Raw genomic sequence first — 20,102 nt, 5'->3', positions numbered from 1 at the left:
ATGCAAGAGAGAGGACTATAAGGAACAGTATGTGAAAGGATGAGGCAATGGAGAGCAAGCTGTGCTATGAAGGGGGCACGAGTATTCTTTAAAAAATAGTTTTGGGAATGGATAACATTCTGTGTTGAGCATGGAAAACTGTTTATGTGACAAGGGGGATGTCTATATCCCTTATAGTTATAGTTCCTGACATACAGCATAGAGGGGTGAGTATACCAGGATGTATGGAATAGACACTAAATAAGTTAGATGGATAAACACCCCTATTGCTTTCATTTCTGCAAACTAGCTACTTTGGCTTAGAGGGAAATTGTATTATTACCCTAAAGAATGTATCCCAGGTTCTTAACCCTTTCACGACCCGTGACGTAATAGCACGGGTCGGCCGCGGGTGATTGGAGAGGGCTCACGGGCTGCCGGCGGCAAAGCTGCTTTCCAAGGATCGTAGCTCCCCGTGACGTCATCGGGGAGCGGCGATTTGTCGCCATGGTAGCCTCGGGTCTCACGAAGACCTGAGTCTACTTTGGGTTAACCCTTTCATTACAATGTGCTATCAGCACATGGTAATGTATGAGGAGGAAAATCCCCATATACTGCCATATTGTAGTATGGCAGTATATGATAGGATCGTACAGAGAACCTAGGGTTAAAGTACCCTAGGGAGTCTGAAAAATAGTAAAAATAAAAATAAAAAAAAGTTTAAAAAAAAAAGTTATAATAAAAAAACCTAAAAACACCCCATTTTCCCTAGAACTGATATAAATATAAATAAACAGTACAAATCATAAACACATTAGGTATCGGCACATCCGAAAATGCCCGATCTATCAAAATATACTAACAGTTTTTAAATGCGTTTAACCCCGTAATGGAGAATCCCTCCCCAAAGTCGAAAATGGCACTTTTTTGCCATTTAAAAAAAAAATTTAAATTCTATAAAAAGTGATCAAAAGGTCGCACAGTCCTAAAAATGATAACATTGTAAATGTCATGAAAATTCACAAAAAACAACACCACCCACAGCTCCATACAGCAAAGTATAAAAAAGTTATTAGCGCCCGAAGATGGCAAAATCCACCAAAAAATTTTTGTACAGGAGGTTTTAATTTTTTTAAATGTATGAAAACATTATAAAACTTATATAAATTTGTTATCCCCGTAATCGTACCAACCCAAAGAATGAAGTAAACATGTCATTTGGGGCGCACAGTGAAAGCCGTAAGATCCAAGCCCACAAGAAAACGGCACAAATGTTTTTTTTTTACCAATTTCACTGCATTTGGAATTTTTTTCCTGCTTCCCAGTATACGGCATGGAATAATAAATACCATCACTATGAAGTGCAATTTGTTACGCAGAAAGCAAGCCCTCACACAGCTCTGTACATGTATAAATAAAAAAGTTATAGATTTTTGATCATGGGGAGTGAAAAATGAAAATGAAAAAACAAAAAAGGGCGAGGTCCTGAAAGGGTTAAAAGGAGCCTATAAGTTAAATTAACCCACACTAACTAAATATATATTTGAAAACTGCTATTACAAAGCAGTACAACTATCCCTATAGTGTTCCTTCCCCATGCCTGTAAAGATCTACAGTCTGTTTGTAAAGTTGACCATCTATTCATATTCATGTTCTTCTAGCTCAGCTATGCCTCCAGCTTCCTGTTTGACAAGGGGCATGCTTTCTCTTCAGCATAATAAGCTCTGCTATCTCATTCACCTAAACCACAGGAATGAGAAAGATGCTGTCTACATGTGACTGATTCGCTGAAGAAAAATAAGCTCCGTTATTCACCCCTCCCTCAGGAATTCTCCTCTTTAGTGAGTGACACACAGCCAGTGTCTCCCTCATATCTGAGGGAGGGAGGAATAAGCAGGAGGCATTGCTTAGTTGGAATAACATGAAGATGCTAGACAAAGCTCAAAGGAAATGATCCAACACACATGGGGTCATTTGCAAAGATGATGAGTCAACTTTATGAATGACTGGGAAACTCTACAGGCATGGGGGGGGGGACACATAGGTATAGATTAACTGCTGTATAATCAGTTTTAATATATATGTTTATTAGTGTTATCTTTTGGTTTCCTTTAAAGATCCGTTATGTCTTTGCATTAAAAGCTATGGCTGATTTGAAAACGAACAACCAAAAGTAAATTACATGTTCTTCATCTTGTTCTTGATAGGAGTCACAATGCATGGATGCTGTTGGGAAGTCTGCATTACACATTTTTTATGCCTATATGTACTGTACAGTATACAAACCTATATCAGCATAGAGACTAACCCATACTAATGATATTTCATTTGCTATTGTTGATAAATTATTGATATTACAGTATTTTCATTACTAATGTACTGGAGCAAAATAAATAAATCGTCAGCTTAGCTTTATGGACTGGCGTTTTTTTGGAAAAAAGTGGTTATGTATTGAATGTATGTAGATTAATTGGGTTGGGGTGATAGTAATGACTATAGAGCAGTGATTTTCAACCAGTGTGCCGTGGCACACTAGTGTGCCGCGACACATGGTCGGGTGTGCCGCGGGGAAAGTTCCCAAAACTATGGTGCCCCCCATGTTTTGTTTCCTGGCAATGCGCAGTGATGCGCAGTCACGGCTTCTTACAATGTAGGAGACGTGTACAATAACACATGCACAAGCTTTGAACCTCGCGCGACAAAATGACATCACCGAGGCCATCGCATCATCCTGAGAGCGGAGAGACTCTCGCATTTGCCCACCGCCAAGGTAATGCCCGCCAATAATGCTGACTATATGAGCTTTTGCCTGAGTATATGAACTGTTGGCAGAATACTCAGCATATGAGCTGGTACTTTTAGTACTCCAGCAGTATACTGCATATAACAATGAGAAATACTATAGTCATGAGGCTGGAGTACTACAAGTACCAGCTCATATGCTGAGTATATAAGCTGGCACTTGTACTCTGGCCTCATGGCCATAGTACTTCTCATTGTACTCCTTTATTTTGAAGTATACAAGCCACAAAATAATCAACACCATATACTAAAAACAGGGAGAAACTGAGAAGAGCTTCGTGCGTGTCTTTCCACCATTCCTGCCAGGATATCCCTTTTGTGTTTATCGAAACAGGCCCAGGTTTCACACTGAGTGAGTAAAATAAATTTAACTATATGTATAATATGACTGTTTTAGTGTCATTTTGTGCTATTTTGGTTGGTGGTGTGCCCCAGGATTTTCTAAGTATAAAAAGTGTGCCGCGGCTCAAAAAAGGTTGAAAATCACTGCTATAGAGGTAAACCCACATCTGAAATAAGTATGAAAATACAAGAGAAAAAAGAGAAAGGCAGATGTATATGGGTGAAAAAATGACAAAGTTTATTAAGACAGATGTGACTCCTAAAAACAATTAAAAACCCTATAAGAGAGGGTAGTGTAACACATAAACCCCCCAGCATTCAAAAATGTAGTGTATAATGCACAAACAAAAGGTGTCAAAATAACTGTATATACATGGACACACGGCAAACACTGTAAAACATAGAACCACCAGTCAGAACACAAAGTTATATGATAATACCCTAGCAGCAATATATAATCACAGGGGTGTCCAACATGGTGTAAAAATGTAAACAGAAAAGTAATTGATGTTACCGTGTGAAGGATGTATAGCTGGGGAGAGCAAGGATGCCTTATTGAATGTATGTATTTTCCCCATGGGAAAATTACACAGATATATAAGCTTCACACCGATGTTTAGTCAGATCTCAGGAAACATCAATAGGAGGCAGCTGGGTGTAAAAGGGGGGAAACCACCTTTAGGTGTCTTACCTCTAAAAAAAGGTGCATTCTTTCCTGGTGGTCCTTCAGACAGCTTTGTGTGCCCAGGAAGAGATAAATATCGAGCGTGGTGTGTAGTAGCCTGCATAAAAATAAATGCACATTTATGTAATTCAATAAATTGTGTAGCTTCTGATACAAATAATGTGACATTTTTCTGTAACATAATAGCATGTCTGTTCCGAGGACTGTATTCATGCAGTAAATATATAATTAGAATAATTTTTTATCTCCTTCCATTCAGTGTACCTACAAAAAAGTATCCTACTGAAATTAAAGGATGAGTGTTACTAGCACACCGTCATAATCCTGCCCTGCAGGAGGGAGGAGCATCTGGAGTCTCACGCTGGAGAACACTCCCCAAAATTGCCTTTAATTGCCAACACTTAAGGTTTAATTTTTCTGTAATATGACATAATGTCTTCATTGATGGTCGACCCAACCCACAGTCAGATCCTATCACTAAGAATACTGTAGGGGGAAATTTACTTAATACTTTTATCCTATTTTTATAGTGTAGAAATGTTGCAAGTTATGGCACCTATTGCACTAAAGTTTGCTATTTTTCACTTTTCATCTCTTACCACCATTGGTGTTTGGGCCTCAGGTGGACTTACATTAATGAGACCTTTTAAGAATTTTGCCCATAGGACTCTAGTTAAGCCATGTTATACATACTTGTAGGAGTTTAAATAAATTACTTTTGTATCATTGAAATTCTAATCTAGAAGTTTGATATCTTACCCACTATACACATCCAAAGTATAAGCTATATTCTCTATTAATATACTGAAGAAAATACATAAAGCACATGAAATGTACCGCTCTGTTCCTTGTGATAAGACTATTATGCTTCTTTATACTCTCCCTCATGCTGTGCCTCCGACGAATCAATATTTCTTTGGCTTGTTTTTCATTGGTCCCACTTGTGAGGTTGTGTCTGTTATAGGAAAGTGTCTGCCACAATGGAGATAAAGACTACATTAGTACATTGGTCACATTAGACATTGTTGCACAAGAACTCTATATTATAACAAACCAACAGAATAAATTTGGTGTCATATACAGTTTCAGAAGATCTGTCCCACTGTAGGTCATGGTTTCTGTTCATACTGGAGCTATAACAGGCCCGACCAATCCAGATGGGCCTTATTATTTTACAATGAGTTCTTATATGAATTTTGTTGTGTATTTTTGATCATACTATTCATGCAGCCCACAATACTAGGCACCCCCCTATAAACCTAAATACACCAGGGAGCTTTCTCTGTATTCTAAGATATTTAGTGTTCCTTTCAATGTTGAACCAGTAAAGATAACAAAGTATAGCATCTTACCCTCTGGCGTATTTGATATAGGTTCTTTGATAATACATCTCGCATCTCACTGACTTCACTTGGTGAAAGTGGTTTTACTCGATTTTTTTCATATGTTCTGGTTTTTGAGGAAACAAATCAATGGTTGATGAGAAGATGAAAATAAAAATGATTATATGGATTTCGTTAATCCTAATAGTAAATGTAAAATAATAATAATAATTTTTTATATAGCGCACACAGATTACACATAGCTGCACAGAGCTTGCCAAATCAGTCCATTAATTACATAAAAGACAATATTACCTTATTGCCTGCTTTACATGTTTCCATTTACTTGTGGCCAATGAGACATTGGGCAGATTTACTGAGCTAAATGTTTAGAATATCTGTCTTTAGGACAAACCTGCCACCAGGAAGTCACTTAGGATGGTGACAGGTTCCAATAACCAATGCAAGAATGCATTTATAAGCATTGTGAATACTGCCCTAATATAAAAATCTGTATTTCATATTATCTCGATTCCTGCCACTAGCAGGGTGGGGGTGTGGGGCAGCTGCTGTCTGTGTGTGCCCGTGTCTCAGTCTTTTCAAAGATTTTTCCTCTAATCCACCCCATCCCCATTGCTCCCCTGCCTGCTCAATGTATATGAGAGAAAGTGGGGAGGGGGGAGCTGCATGAGTTTGGTGGAGAGGAGACTGACATAGGCACACACAGGTTGCAGCTACCCCACCATCAACACATGCTTCTGGCAGGGAGCCAGGTAAAGTGAAGTAACGTTTTATAAAGTAGTGCCAATATTCAGAATGCTGACAAAGGCATTTTTAAAATCAGCATAGCATAGGCTATTGGAACCTGTCACCAGCTAAAAATGACATTGCTGGTGACAGGTATGCTTTAAAGCATTTGGTGTTTTTACCTTTCTGGACACCTTTTCCAACTTATCCAACAATGGAACATGGCTAATAGGAAAACAGTAGGCACTTGTCACAAAGAAAGATGGGCTACATTTTGGCTTAATGTAATCTGAATAATAGCTGGTACAGACTACACAGGCTAAAGATATACTGGATTTGCTCCAAGATTATAGAACATTACCCTCAACACTTCTGATGTATATATACGTCATGGAGCTTTAACAAAATATGAAGAGGGTCCTCTTCATAGAGACACAGGGTTCTCTGCATATTGCAGCAAACACCTACTGCTAACACCCACGATCGACGCCGTAATCTGTTGCCATGAGAGCCTTGGGTCTTTATAAGGCCTGAGGCTGTCTCGTTTCTGCAGATCTGTTACAATAAGCAATTTGCACAGTGTAATAGATGATGTGGAAAATCTAAATATACTTCCATACTGTAATATGGCAGTATATGGTAAGAACAATCAGACAACCTAGGATTAAAGTACCCTAGGGGGTCTGAAAAATAGTAAAAAAATTTTTCTAAAAGAGTAAAAAATAAGTAAAAAAAAATGTAAAAAAACCTAAAAGTTTAAATCACCTCCCTTTCCCTAGAACTAATATAAAAATAAATAAGTAAAATCATAAACATGTTAGATATCTCCGTGCTCCAAAATGACAGGTCTATCAAAATATAATAATGGTTATTCCCATAATGGAAACTAGCACCCAAATGTCTGAAACTTTTTCGCCACTTTGCAACATAAAAAAATGTAGCAAAAAGTGATCAAAAGGTCGAACAGTCCTAAAAATGGTATCAATGAAAATGTCAGCTAGTCTTGCAAAAAATTACACATCTCCGTGCAAAAAGATATTATTGTCAGAAGATGGTGAAACAACATTTTTTTTTACTGTAAACAAAGTTTTAATTTACAAAAGAAATGTATTATAACACAACAAAACCTGTATGCATAACTTTAGTGTCCTCATGATTGTACCAAACAAAAGAATAATTTGGAGGTGTTATTTTGAGTGCACATTGAAAGCCATAAAAACCAAGCCCACAAGAAAATGGCACAAATGTTTTTTTTTCACTGATTTCACTGCATAAAGAATTTTTTTCCCACTTCCCAGTACATGGCATGGAGTAATAAATACCATCACTAAAAAGTAATAAGTAAACAGAAATAAGCCATATAGCTTTGAACATGGAAAAATTTTAAAAAGTTCTAGATTTGAAGGTGTGGAGCAAAAATTGGACGAAAAAGGCTACATCCTTAAGGAGTCAAAGGACTGTCCGTGTTGATGAAATATTTCCTTCCCTCTAAGTTATTATTGGCTTATGCAGGGCATTCTGACAATACAACCATATTATTTATAACTTGGTGCAGGATGTCAAAAACATATTTTCTCACATGTTCTTCAGAGTCCTTCCTAACCTCAGTTTGACATCCTACATGTAATATTTAGGACTACCTACCCCAAGGAGGATAAAGATGGATCTCTGCTTAGCCCAGTCTCTGCCATCTCAATAGCTTGCTTAATTTCCAGCTTCTTATATAGAGAAACAATACTGGATTTGGGCTCATTTTCTCTAACCAGCAGCTTTCGCAAGAATTTTTGATCGATATATTTAAACCTGTTGAAAAACATAAATTTCAACTACAGATACGAGATATGTCATCAAAAGACAGAAAAATTACACTTTTAAAACTTCACGTTCAGTTTTTCAGATGCAGTTTCTGAAGCCAAAAGCAGGTGTGGATCATAATGGGTTGAGACAAATAATTAAAAGGTGTTGCACCTCCTCCTACTTTTACTCCATTCCTGGTTTGGGCATCAAAAACTGCATCTGAGAAACTGAACATGTGACTGCACCCTGACAGAAACCTCAAAGGATAATAAAAATCACCTGAACTACCAGTTAAATATTCACATTACATTTAGGGTGGTTTCACATTGGCTTTTCTTTTTCACATCAGTGATTTTTCACTGAACCCATTTTGGCTTATGGCATAGCTCCCAACCGTCCCGATTTTGCCGGGAAAGTCCCGTTTTTCTTACCTCTGCCATGCGTCATGGGCAGCTGTCTGATTGTAACGGATTTCCCCCCGAGGTCCTGCATGTCCCGGCGCTGTGTCCCCATAGTGAATACTTTGAAAGCCAGAATTCATAGTACAGAATGGCTTCTACAGACATCGGGCAGGGAATCCTTTTCAGAGAAGTGTCGGGTTAGCGGAGAGCAGGGACCACGCCATCAGGTTCAGATCTCTATCCATATGTGGTCACAACATCTTCTAGGGTTCCCCAGAGTAGACATCGGGCTGGTTAGCAGTGAGCATGTCATCAGGTTCAGATCAGCATCTGTCCATATATGGTGTCCTAGGGCTTCCCTAGACACAAGCTATTTATTTAATTAAATTAAATAAAGTTTTGCCCAGGCTGAGATTTGAACCTGGGACCCTCTGCACTGTAGATAGGAGCCTTAACTAACTGAGCGATAAGCCCAGTGATACTTATCAAAGGATTTTTGGTAACTAAGACATGTTATCTGCCACTGTTACACTGTGACACAGACTTAATGCACTGATATATAGAGAGGGATCTTCTCAGAGATTATTATTGTAATTATTGAGACTATTATTATTATTATAAATGTTATTATTTTTATTATTATGGAGACGATTATTAATAATAGTAGAAATAATAATAATCATCTCAATAATAATCATAATAATAATAATAATAATAATCTCCATAATAATAATAGTCACAATAATTACAATAATCTCTGAGAAGATCCCTCCCTATATACCAAGGCATTAAATCTGTGTCAGAGTGTAACAGTAGCAGTCACAGTTCTTAGTTACCAAAATTCTAAACCTTGACAATCACAGAGGTTACAGCTCAGTTGGTTGAGGCGCTGTGTCGTTATTGTTAATGGACAATACAGGTTCTAGGTTCAAATCCCAATGAGGATAATTTTTTTTTTTTATTGAGATGATTTTTATTATTATAATATGTCTAAAATTTGGGACATGGCCAGGGAGTGATTGGGGGTGTAGCATAGGGGGATCGTCCCTCTTTCCCTTTCACAAATGTTGGGAGGTATGCTTATGGACACATACTTGGCCTATTGTGTGAAAAGGCCCATTGAAAACAATGGTTCAGTAAGGCATCAGTGACAAATCACTGAAACCAGGAAGAGAAGACCAATGTGTCCATAAGCCAAATGGTTTCAGTGAGAAATCAATGATGGGAAAAAAAAAACACCAATGTGAAACCACCCTTACTGATATGCAATAAACATGTTGTTGATTTTTCCATCCAACGTTAAAAAGTAAAGTAAATGAGTAACAATGTCATGCTAGTTATATTATAACCTTGTAAATGTCATACAATGCCTTATTGCTTTTCTGAAGAGTTGTAAATTATTCTTTGAACATTTAACATACTATCAGGAAGCAGTTGGTGTAAGATGGTAGTTACTCATGTGGATGATGTTAATATTGGATAACTTTTTTTTTCTTAGGGGGATTTTTTATCATTAGTGTTAACTAGGAAAAACTGCTTGGAGGTTCTCCAGGTGTCTGTGGTATGCCTTTACACTGCTGTGTTCTTCTCTCTCTGTATCAGCTTATCCTGTAACTTCAGTGGCTGATGTAAAAATACCTTTATTGGATGGCTTGTGCTTGTTATAGGCCACCAAGGTCTGATCAGTGGGGGCCTGAACCCAGTGTTCAACACAATGATGTCGCCATTGTAGCCTTTACATTTGTGAGCAGTGGCGTAACTTGAAGCTGATGGGCCCCAGTGCAAAGTCTGTGCCAGGCCCCCAACTATAATGTATGGTTTATAGTATTAGTCTTCTTATATGGGAAAGTGAGACCTTATGGGCCCCTAAGCCTCTTGGGCCTGGTTGCGACCGCACCCTCTACACCCCCTCAAGTTACACCCCTGTTTGTGAGATAGATTGCACAGGTAAAGCATGTTGTCCATTGAAGGTGTTGCTGTGTCTGATACTCAGGCTTGTCACATTACAAAAATTGTACTGATTGGCAGGAGTTAGACGGGTCAGATCCCGCTGAATGGGAGCCATGTATTAACATACATACACTGAAGAGGCTTCATGCCGAACATGTTAGTGATGAGCTTCATTTTTCCATTTACTCAGGGCTGTATTTGCCATTAGGCAAATGTGGCCTTGTGCATAGGGCATCCAGTCACAGTTCTTAATATATGTACTATTTGCATATTATCATAATAATAAAGGGCATTTAACAGTAATCTTACTTGTCTTTGCAGTAGTTGTGTCCCCAATGACCACAAATGTCTTCAATGCCAGCTTTCACATGATCCAAGAACTGGGAATGCAATTACATTTAGTTACTGAATAAACCAATGTGATAATTTATTCCACAAGTTAACACATTAGTAATGTACATGCGCATTCCCTACTCTGAGGCTTCATGTACATGAACATGTTTTGTTTGAGAGCTGCAATCCATTGTCCGCTGCACATGCCAGTGACAATAGAAAACGACTGCCCTGGTCAAAGGCAAAGGATCTGCTCTATCTTTTGTTACCCGGGCAATAGAAATCACGGCTGCTGCAAAAATGTCTAAAACATGGCCCCATTTCACCTTCATGTGCATGAGGCCTTTTACAAAGCACTAATACTACAAGCATCATATGAAAATATGTAAAACATGACCAAACAATCCCTTTACTTAAGACATTATGGGGAGATATTCATGCCTTGCAGAGGAGGCATAATAAATTTCCCCCATTGTATTTAAAGGTGGTTGTTATGTGGTAGAAATATTAGCAAAAAGAACAATATAGAAAATTAGTTCTGCTGTGGGGTATTGCCTATAGATTCTCTATGTGACCTGGAGAATCTAAGTTCTACCTGGAAGGATACGCAAAGGTGCTTAGATAAAGTATGGATACATAAGCCATAAAACTGAGAAAAATCTAATCTAATCTGCATGGTTTATTTTGTGCCAGTGTACCACCCTCCACTTTGTGTAAAATGTTGGGTCCTACAGCAATGGCACTGTACTGTGTACATACCTTTAATTGTTATATGTGTAATAAAGAAAGTGGCCGGCCTACCAAGGTGAGAAAGCAGCACAGGATTATGGGAAGAAGGGAGGAGTTAAGAGTTAGTCAAAAGTCAGTGTTCAGTAGCAGTCAGTTGTTGCAGGATGATGTCAGAGGAGACAGGCAGGAGAGCCTGGGGCTCAGAGGAGCTAAGCACAGTGGACCAAAGTGAAGAGTGAATCAGCACAGCTAGTAAAGTATTGTGCCCGTGAGAAGCAGTCAAGTTCAAAAATGTTTTTTTCAATGGCAACGAGGCACAAGGATACGGCAGGGGTTAAAGGAAGAGGCTGGCTACTTATTAGGACAGCAGTCGGCCAGCACCAATTAACGGTGTGCTGGCCCTTTAAATCTTACAGAGCCGGCACGCATGCGCTCTAGGAGGCGGGGATGCGCACACCGGACCACAGGAGCCGTCGCAGTTGCGGGACCGTATGCCTGCCATGGACGTACTGCGGGACATGGAGGTGCAAGGGTGTGCCTGCGACCCAGGACAGGGTTCACAGGAGCATCCGTGACACCTCTTTTATGTGAAATCCAATAGGTTATGAAAATTCTCTCCCAATGTCAGGCAGATATGACTCTTCTCATCCCGTTTTCACATGAGCTGAGTCAAATTTAATAGTTGAAGGGGTAGTGCCAATTCAGAAGCCCCTATCTTTGATGCTATAGTGCCTAGAAACACATCTTTCATATTTGTGAGCTACAGAACTGGACATACAGGCAGTTAGAGAAATAGTCAGAAACTGAATGATGAGTTCCTTATCTTTAATATAACACAAAAAAACATTGTTCTAGGTACTATAGAACCAAAGAATGGGGCTTCTAAAGTGACACTACCCCAGCAACTACTAAACGTGTGAAAATGAGTCATATCTGTCTTTGGGGGAGATTTCTTTTATAGGTAGACAAGTGAGAATTCACATAAAAGACTGAATTCTAGAAAGGATCTGAGGGTGCTTGTAGTTTAGAGGGGTAAATCTGGGTGACCGGTGCTCTTAAAGTACAACACACGTTTAAGAGAGTCTGTTACAGTCTCGTATTAGTGCCCAAGAACACATATCTAGACCCACAGGAGGACTTTTTTATACTCCTGTAGACCAATCAGACATAAATATGCACATGGTCCTTGCTTACCCGGTTATGGATTTCTTCACTGATAATTTGCTGCTTTTTATCTGCCCTTTTAACATTTAAGAACTCCACCAGAGGACGGATTGTAATACCCTAAAAGAAAATAAATCCAGTCATATTCATTGTGTACAGTAAACAATATGTAATGGGTATGTTAATAATCCACCATCAACCCCTATGTTGTGGCACTTTTCTGTCTGTATACAAGAAATATATTCTCACCTGAATGAAAACCGTAAAAAAGATCACCACTATAACGGCTGTAATGAACAGTTTCTTCCTTGGAAATACAGCAGTATCAGGAAGCAGGAACACCAGGGAAAAGCAGATTGCTCCTCGTAGCCCCCCATATGCAACAATGAACTGGTCTTTTGGCGTCAGTTGTATTGTACGGAATCGGTTGATTATCAGAGTCAAAATAAATACACCTAAAGAATAAAAATTATATTTTTCACACCGATATGAGAACAATGTTTTTTGCTGTCATTTCCTGTATATAAAGATTAATTACTAAAATGAGAGATTAAAAGCAGTTTTCTGCATTTCTGTTACAGCGGTACTCCAATATTAAACTAATTGCAGGGTGTTCACAGGTAAGAAGTGATCTGTCACAAAGGAAAAGTGTAGTGGAAGGCATGGAAGATTGGAAGGGTGGAGCAAGTGTTGTCTACGGTAAAGAGGGCTGAGAGAACGGAGAGCTGACATGCAGTCAGGAATGGGTCAAGCGGGGTTACATGCAGGAGAACAAATTTGCCTGGAGGCTGCTCTTATGTTGCTAATACATGTGTAAATGTAAAATGTCCTTAAGGTTTCATAGCTGGATCTCTAGATAAATCTGAAGGCTAGTAACTAGTGATGAGCGAGTATACTCATCCGAGCTTGATGCTCGGTCGAGTATTAGCATACTCGGACCGGCTCGTTGCTCGGACGAGTATTTGCCCTGCTCGATAACGAGCATTTAATTAAAAAAAAAAGAAGTGATGAACAATTAAAAAATACAATTAAAACATTTAATTTAATCGTTTAATTGAAGAAAACAGTGAAATAACACAGTGCAGAATAGATTGCAGATGTTCGGGAACATCTGCGATCTGTTCCGGAGACACGCGTGCAGAACGGTGTTCTCCGCAATAGTATTTGAAGAACAATATGTGTGAAGAACACATTGCAGATGTTTGGCAACATCTGCAAGTTGTTCTCTACACACATTGTTCTTCAAATACTATTGCGGAGAACACCGTTCTGCACGGGTGTCTCCGGAGCAGATCGCAGATGTCCCGGAGACACGCGTGCAGAACGGTGTTCTCCGCAATAGTATTTGAAGAACAATATGTGTGAAGAACAACTTGCAGATGTTTCCACGTTCTGCACGCGTGTCTCCGGAACAGATCGCAGATGTTCCCGAACATCTGCAATCTGTTCTGCACTGTGTTATTTCACTGTGCTCGGTCAGTTTGTAATTTTACTGAAAAATGCTCGGGTCTCCCATTGATTTCAATGGGGCTCGTTACTCGAAACGAGCACTCGAGCATCGGGAAATGTTCGGTTCGAGTAACGAGCACCCGAGCATTTTAGTGCTCGCTCATCTCTACAAGTAACCTTTATGATGCTATATGAATTGATAGAGCAACCCCTATAAGAAGACGTTTCCCATCAGGCAATGTATAGCATGCACGTCAGCACTGTGCCATTTCACTCTATAAAACATGTCTTCTGTCATACTTACCCATTGCTCGCCAAATCAAGCAAAATAACAAAGTAAAACAAACAAAGGCCCAGTTCCATTCGTGGTTTCTTCCAACTGTAGAAACGCCCATGAAGATAAAAATCAAAGTTTCACTGACGCTGCTCAACATCTTCATGAAATATTTAATTGTTGTATATGACTTCTGAGACACATTCTCCTCAACATATTTATTCATGGACATAGCACAAGTGGTGATCCTGAAACCAAAGCAAAAGAGTCAATCCTTACACACTAATCTACAATTGTCAGATACTACATTGATCTGTTTCACATGAAGTAAAACAAATGCCGGTAATTACCGGGTGAGTCACAATATAAATACAGACACGTTCTATTAAATATTCTTATGCATAACCTTCCATTAAGGTTAATCCCGTGTATTAACCATTTATGCAGATGTTTTCATCATTTCATTTAAAATGTACTTTATTGTATGGTAAATGTAAGGAAGGGAGGAGAATGCAAAAAGTGACTACCACCAATCTAAATACAATTAAGGGTTAAATGGAATTTGTCAGCAGTTCTTTCTTCTCTCTGCAGTTCTCACTGTGCAAAATTGCAGTGTTAAATAGCCATGTAGAGAACAACACACAATTTACTAAATGCCAAGTTCTATATTAAAATTGGTGCAGTGTGCATTAGTTTTCTTTGTGTGTTAACCCGGTCAGTTTTCAGGATTTGCACTCATTTACACCTATTTGCACCACTTTGCGTCATGCTGTGGTGACATAACTGTGATGCATATCAGTTATAAATGTGTCTCACACTAGAAACCATCACTACCAGACCGCTTTAGGTGCACAGTATTAAAAACTGTCTGATAAAATGCAACCAGAACACAATTGTGGCGCACAAATATAATAAATACATGTGCAAGTTCCAAAGGGAGCCTGTCACCAGGGACGTCATTTTCACTAAAGACAGGTTTTAGAAGCCCATTACAGCTGCAGTGAACATATGCCTTTCTGTCTTTTCTAAGCATTTGCATTACAATATAATTGTGTGTTAAAACTTACCTTGCACCCTGGCAGGATCCTGTGTGTAGTCCTAGGGGTTGGGCTTTGGTTTGGATGCACTTCAAAAATCAACATGTGACTTGTCTGTGCTGCAGACTCCTCAGCTCTTGGCCACCACCTTTGTGCTCCTGTACGGCTACTCCCTTCCACACTGTCAGCTCACCAGGCTGTGAGGAGCTGTGCAGGAGCACAAAGGTAGGGACCTAGAGCTGAGCAGTCAGTAGGTCACATGTTGTTTTTTAAAAGGCATCCAAACCAAAGCCCAGACCCTGTGACTACCCCAGGATTTTGTCAGGGAGCATGGTAAGTTTTAACACACAATTATAATGTAATGCAAATGCTTAAAAAAGGCAGAAAGGTATACTTGCACTGCAGGTGTAACGGGCTTCTAAAACCTGTCTTTAGTGAAAATTAGGTCCCTGGTGACAGTTTCCCTATAATGCAAACCACAACAAAACAACTGGTTCAGACATAATAATATTTCTGTCCCATTGTGTAGTCTTATGTGAATATATCCTGACACGAGAAAAGCTTATTTCATAAATTGTATATGTTCAGAAGCACAGAATAAAAATGAAAATGAGATAAATGAAAAAGAACATTGTTCAAAATTAGAGAACACTTTGAGGGTGCGTTCATATGCAGCGTTAATGCACTGACTTTGCAAAAATGTTATGCCATTCCTGTCACGGGTGGTCCCGCGACCCATATCGCGGGTCACGGCCTCACCCGTGCTTCCCGAGCCTCGCAGGCGCGGTGCCGCCGTGCCTCACCTCTCCCCGCTTCGGAATCGCTGCCAGGTTCCGGCCGTGCGCGTCCCCGCCTCCTAGGGCACGCGCGCGGTATCTTCAGGAAATTTAAAGGGCCAGTGCACCACTAATTGGTGCACTGGCTGATCACTTCCCTTTTAAAAACCCTGCACTTTCCTCACACTCTTGCCGGATCTTTGTGCCTCACAGCCTGAGAGAAAGCTATTCTGCGATTTGCCTGAGATTCCTGCGTTCCTGTGTCTTCTGCGTTCCTGTGTCTCCTGTGTACCTGATTTCCTCCGTGTTCCAGTGTTACCTTGACCTCCTCCGTGTTCCCGTGTGCCGGTGTTCCTCCGTGTTGCTGTCCTGTGTGTTGTGTTCCTGTACCCTTCTGCTTGGACCTTCTGTTGCTGACTCTGGACCGGATTCTGACGTTGCACCTCTGCCGCCTGCCCTGACCTTGTGCCTGGACTTCTATCACGAGATTGTCAGCCGTCTCTGTACTTCTACCTTGGCCGCCACTGCAGACAAGTCACGCCTGAGGAACGACCTGGTGGTACCACGCCGCAGCTTGTCTAACCCGCCTTGCGGCGGGCTCTGGTGAAAACCGGGTACCACTTAGACTCCGGTCCCAGGTAGTGGCTTGTGTCATAGTCTGCAGTGGTCCAGAGGATCCACACTTTCTAGCCTGACAATTCCAAGCAGCAGGTTGTCCAGATGAAGCCCAAAGGGGTGAACTTATCAGCTATAGCAAGAGAAGAATATCACAAGATCATTAAAGTCCCCAAAGAAGTCCAGTCCCCCTCAAAAGATGGGGCCAGCTTGTGGAGAATCTCCATGAATAATCATAGGCAGACTGCTTCTTCTGTCTTAAGCTTCTTGCACACAGCGATGTGCTCGCCTGCACGTCTCACCCCAGAAATCTCCATTGAAAGCCAAGTTGTCTCCGCCATAATCCAGCAAAATATAGGACTGTCCCATACCTTACACAGCAGCCGCCTGGCCAGATCACAGGGCGGTGAGACACAGTGTGGTCACTGCACCATGATTGGTGCCATAGACCTTTTTTTAAACCCCAGCCCTCCCCACCCTTAGCCGAGAGAAATAGAAAGATCCATTCTTTCCCTACACACTTAGATCTGGTATCAAACAATCCAGTGTTTTTTTTCATATTTCCAAAATCTTAAAAAAAAGTCTTAAAAAACTTTCTTATACTTCTCACCACTAAGCTCATAGCTCACATTTTATGCACTAACTTTTTCCACTCACTTTTTCCACTTAATCAATATTAATCTACATGCAAGCCAATTTCTTGCTATTACTGACCATGCTAAAATGAATATATATTAGTACTAGCTCAAGCTCCCTGCATTGCCCGGGATGGTAAATAACTGCTCTTAGCTACAACGAAATAAAATAGGTTAAAACATTTTGTATATGTATCTATATACTGTGTCAGACTGTCACTGACCATCCCTTTTTTATAAACTCTCAATCCAGGGACTGTTTGTCTCATTCCAGTGAATCTCTGTCTCTGGCACTCTCATTCCAGCGACTGTCTGTCTCTGACACTCTCATTCCAGCTACTGTCTGTCTCTGACACTCTCATTCCAGCGACTGTCTGTCTCTGGCAGTCTCATTCCAGCGCTATTACTCTGGAAAGAAAAGGAACACAATATGCATATCATTCTGTTTGTTACATTTTAAGCTATCTCAAGGGATGAAATATGCAGATATATTTTCCAGGATGGGTTAAGGAAAACATTGACTTTTTTGACTACCTTGTAAGGCAGCCCCCTTAAAATGAAGGATGACTTTTTGAGAAAGGCTAATGACATGAGGTAGAATAAAAGCCAAACCTGTATATCAATTCCAGAAGCAAGAGACTCCCAACTGTAGACAGCACTGTTTCAATGTGTTTGCATCTCTTCAGTACAGTGTAAGGAACTGATGTAGCTGAGTGAGTGGCTGGAAACTTGGTCAAGGAAGTAAAATACCTCCATATGGAGACTTTGCCAATAAAGGGTGCAGTGCAGAGGTGTGAAGACTTACAACCATTAATTATCCACTGAAGGATTCTGCGCAATGTTTTCCTTATCCCACCATAAATGTGCATGTTTTCCAGAATTTCCCAATAGAGCATGTCTGCAAGGCACCTTCATTGGCAAAGTCTCTGTAAGGAGAGCTCTTATTTCCCTGACCAAGGGATGGCAGTAAGCAATGGAGGATCAAATCTGTCTGGTCAGAACTGTAAGTCGCTCAAAGAAAACCTACCATTTGATTTCATACATTATGAAGCAAACATACCTTGAGAATGCTGTAGCCACACTGATGCATGAGCATATCTTGGTTAGTCCCTGAGCTGAGTGGTTTTGCTGAAAAACAATTATAACATTCAGGACCTTGGGAAAGTTGGGTCAGGCTGGCTGACATAAAACATTACACATGGGAGCTTGTAATTGCAAATGGAGGTTAGTTAAGACATGAATAATCAACCTGAGCTGAAACACTCATACACAGAAGCTGGAGGATGGTGCAGCAATTGATTATTCTGCCTGCAGTGAGTAACTCATGTGCTAGGAGAAGCGCTGAACAAGCTGCAGAAGCAACAGAGCTTCATTATCATGATGTTATATCTATTTTATCAGCAAAACCACTCAGCTCTGATATGATAAGATATAAGATAAGATATGATGCTGCATCAGGGTAGCCACAGCATTCTCATGGTATGTTTGCTTCTTAATGCATCAAATCAAATGGTAGGTTTTCTCATGATACCTGCTCTGTGTTAGATTAATGACTGTTCAGGTAATAAAAACTAATTAAGGCACTTCGGAAAAAGTAATAAAAGTTTATATGCTCTTAAGATAAGATAAGGTGAATGACTGATTACATATGTCCCTTTATTACTTACTACCTGAGGTTGGTCTGTGAGTGCTACTATTATACTAGTGCATATATAACTTTTCTTCAGAAGTTTTAGAATCCTTTTCATAGAAACTCTTTATTATTGTTCTGTACTTTCACAGCATTCTAAATAGGAAGCTACATTACACCTAAATACAAAAAAAACATGTAAAATGGAGAGGTATATAATTTCTAGTACTTTGAATGACAAATGACATCTTATATAGAAAATATTCAGAGCTGTATGTCAAATTGTGCCTGTCTGGATACTGAGGACACTAAAAGTCATGCCCAAGAAAGTCTGTAAAAATAAAAGTGAAAAATCCTCAATTTTTTTTTAATATCTACTGTTTCTTAGTTGGTTTAGCAGGAAACCAGAACCTGTATACAGTTTTTATATGCTGTGAAAGTTGACAAAGAAGATCTTACTGTACATCATTCATTATTTATTCCTCTTTTAGACATAGTCTAGTGCCTTTATATCTATATAATAGCTTGTTATATTGTGGTGAACTTAAAGGAAATCTACCATCACAATCAAGCATGCAACTGTGGTAGTCTTCTTATATTTGTTATCTATGGCTTCCTTCCTTCTAAAATAAACACAAAAAGATGGTGCTTATGAACCTGAGGGTCTACCTTAGCCCCACTGTGAGCTGGCTTTTCAGGCTGTTACACTGTTTCACCATCTCCCTGCTCTCTCAGCACAGCAGAGAGTGCTCACTGCACAAGTGCTGAGGAAGCAGGGGGTGGGTAATACAGTGTAACAGTTTGTAAAACCAGATCACAGAGGGTTAGGGTAGCCACTGAGGCTCATAAGCACAGTTTTAAAAGTTGACTTTAGAAGGAAGGAGGTCATGGATAACAAATATAAGATGATTACCTCAGTCGCAGTGCCTGGATCTATCAGTAAATCCTGTATATACATGCACAAGTCTTATTACATTCCCTCACAATGTAAAGTCAAGTTGAAAATTAGGTGATGAATGTACAAACACAACACATGTAACATATCAACCTTTGCTAACCACACTTCACACACTTTCAGATGTAACAGATTTGGTATGTAATTTTGTTGTGCATTCCATAACCAAAATCAGTTTTTGGTGCAAAATCCAAGATGTAAATCTGCAACGGTACTGAACCAAGTGTCTTGGGAAAGAAGGGGGCCCTTCTGTTGGCTTTTAGTGTGGCAGTGTAAAAGCGTATTTCCACAAAGACAAGTTTCTTAAATATACTCAGGATAACAAAATAACACATTCTCTAAAAATGCATTTAACATATATAATTCCAACCTGTCTCAATCAGTCCTGGTGTACATAATTTTGGTTGCCCCTGGTTTCTGACCAAGTCTTCTTCTATCTGAGTTTAGAGACATCTTGTCTGATGCCATGGAGCTGAGCTG

At 39.7% G+C, this 20,102-nt stretch overlaps 1 protein-coding gene across 1 annotated transcript in view; it reads right to left on the bottom strand.

Annotated features, from left to right (window-relative positions):
* The window catches only part of LOC140118241 (sodium/hydrogen exchanger 2-like), a 64,019-nt gene that overhangs the window by 3,373 nt on the left and 40,544 nt on the right, over window positions 1-20,102 (bottom strand). Inside the window, exons 4-11 of the mRNA XM_072135883.1 lie at window positions 14,005-14,222; window positions 12,501-12,706; window positions 12,282-12,371; window positions 10,335-10,405; window positions 7,522-7,680; window positions 5,161-5,257; window positions 4,646-4,780; window positions 3,815-3,905 (exon numbers count right to left, since the gene is read on the bottom strand). Coding sequence (XP_071991984.1) covers window positions 3,815-3,905; window positions 4,646-4,780; window positions 5,161-5,257; window positions 7,522-7,680; window positions 10,335-10,405; window positions 12,282-12,371; window positions 12,501-12,706; window positions 14,005-14,222 — 1,067 coding nt within the window. The remainder of the gene's footprint in view (window positions 1-3,814; window positions 3,906-4,645; window positions 4,781-5,160; window positions 5,258-7,521; window positions 7,681-10,334; window positions 10,406-12,281; window positions 12,372-12,500; window positions 12,707-14,004; window positions 14,223-20,102) is intronic.

Source organism: Engystomops pustulosus, chromosome 2, assembly GCF_040894005.1.
Source record: "Engystomops pustulosus chromosome 2, aEngPut4.maternal, whole genome shotgun sequence".
Taxonomy (NCBI): domain Eukaryota; kingdom Metazoa; phylum Chordata; class Amphibia; order Anura; family Leptodactylidae; genus Engystomops; species Engystomops pustulosus.
This window is presented reverse-complemented; position numbering and strand designations above follow the sequence as displayed.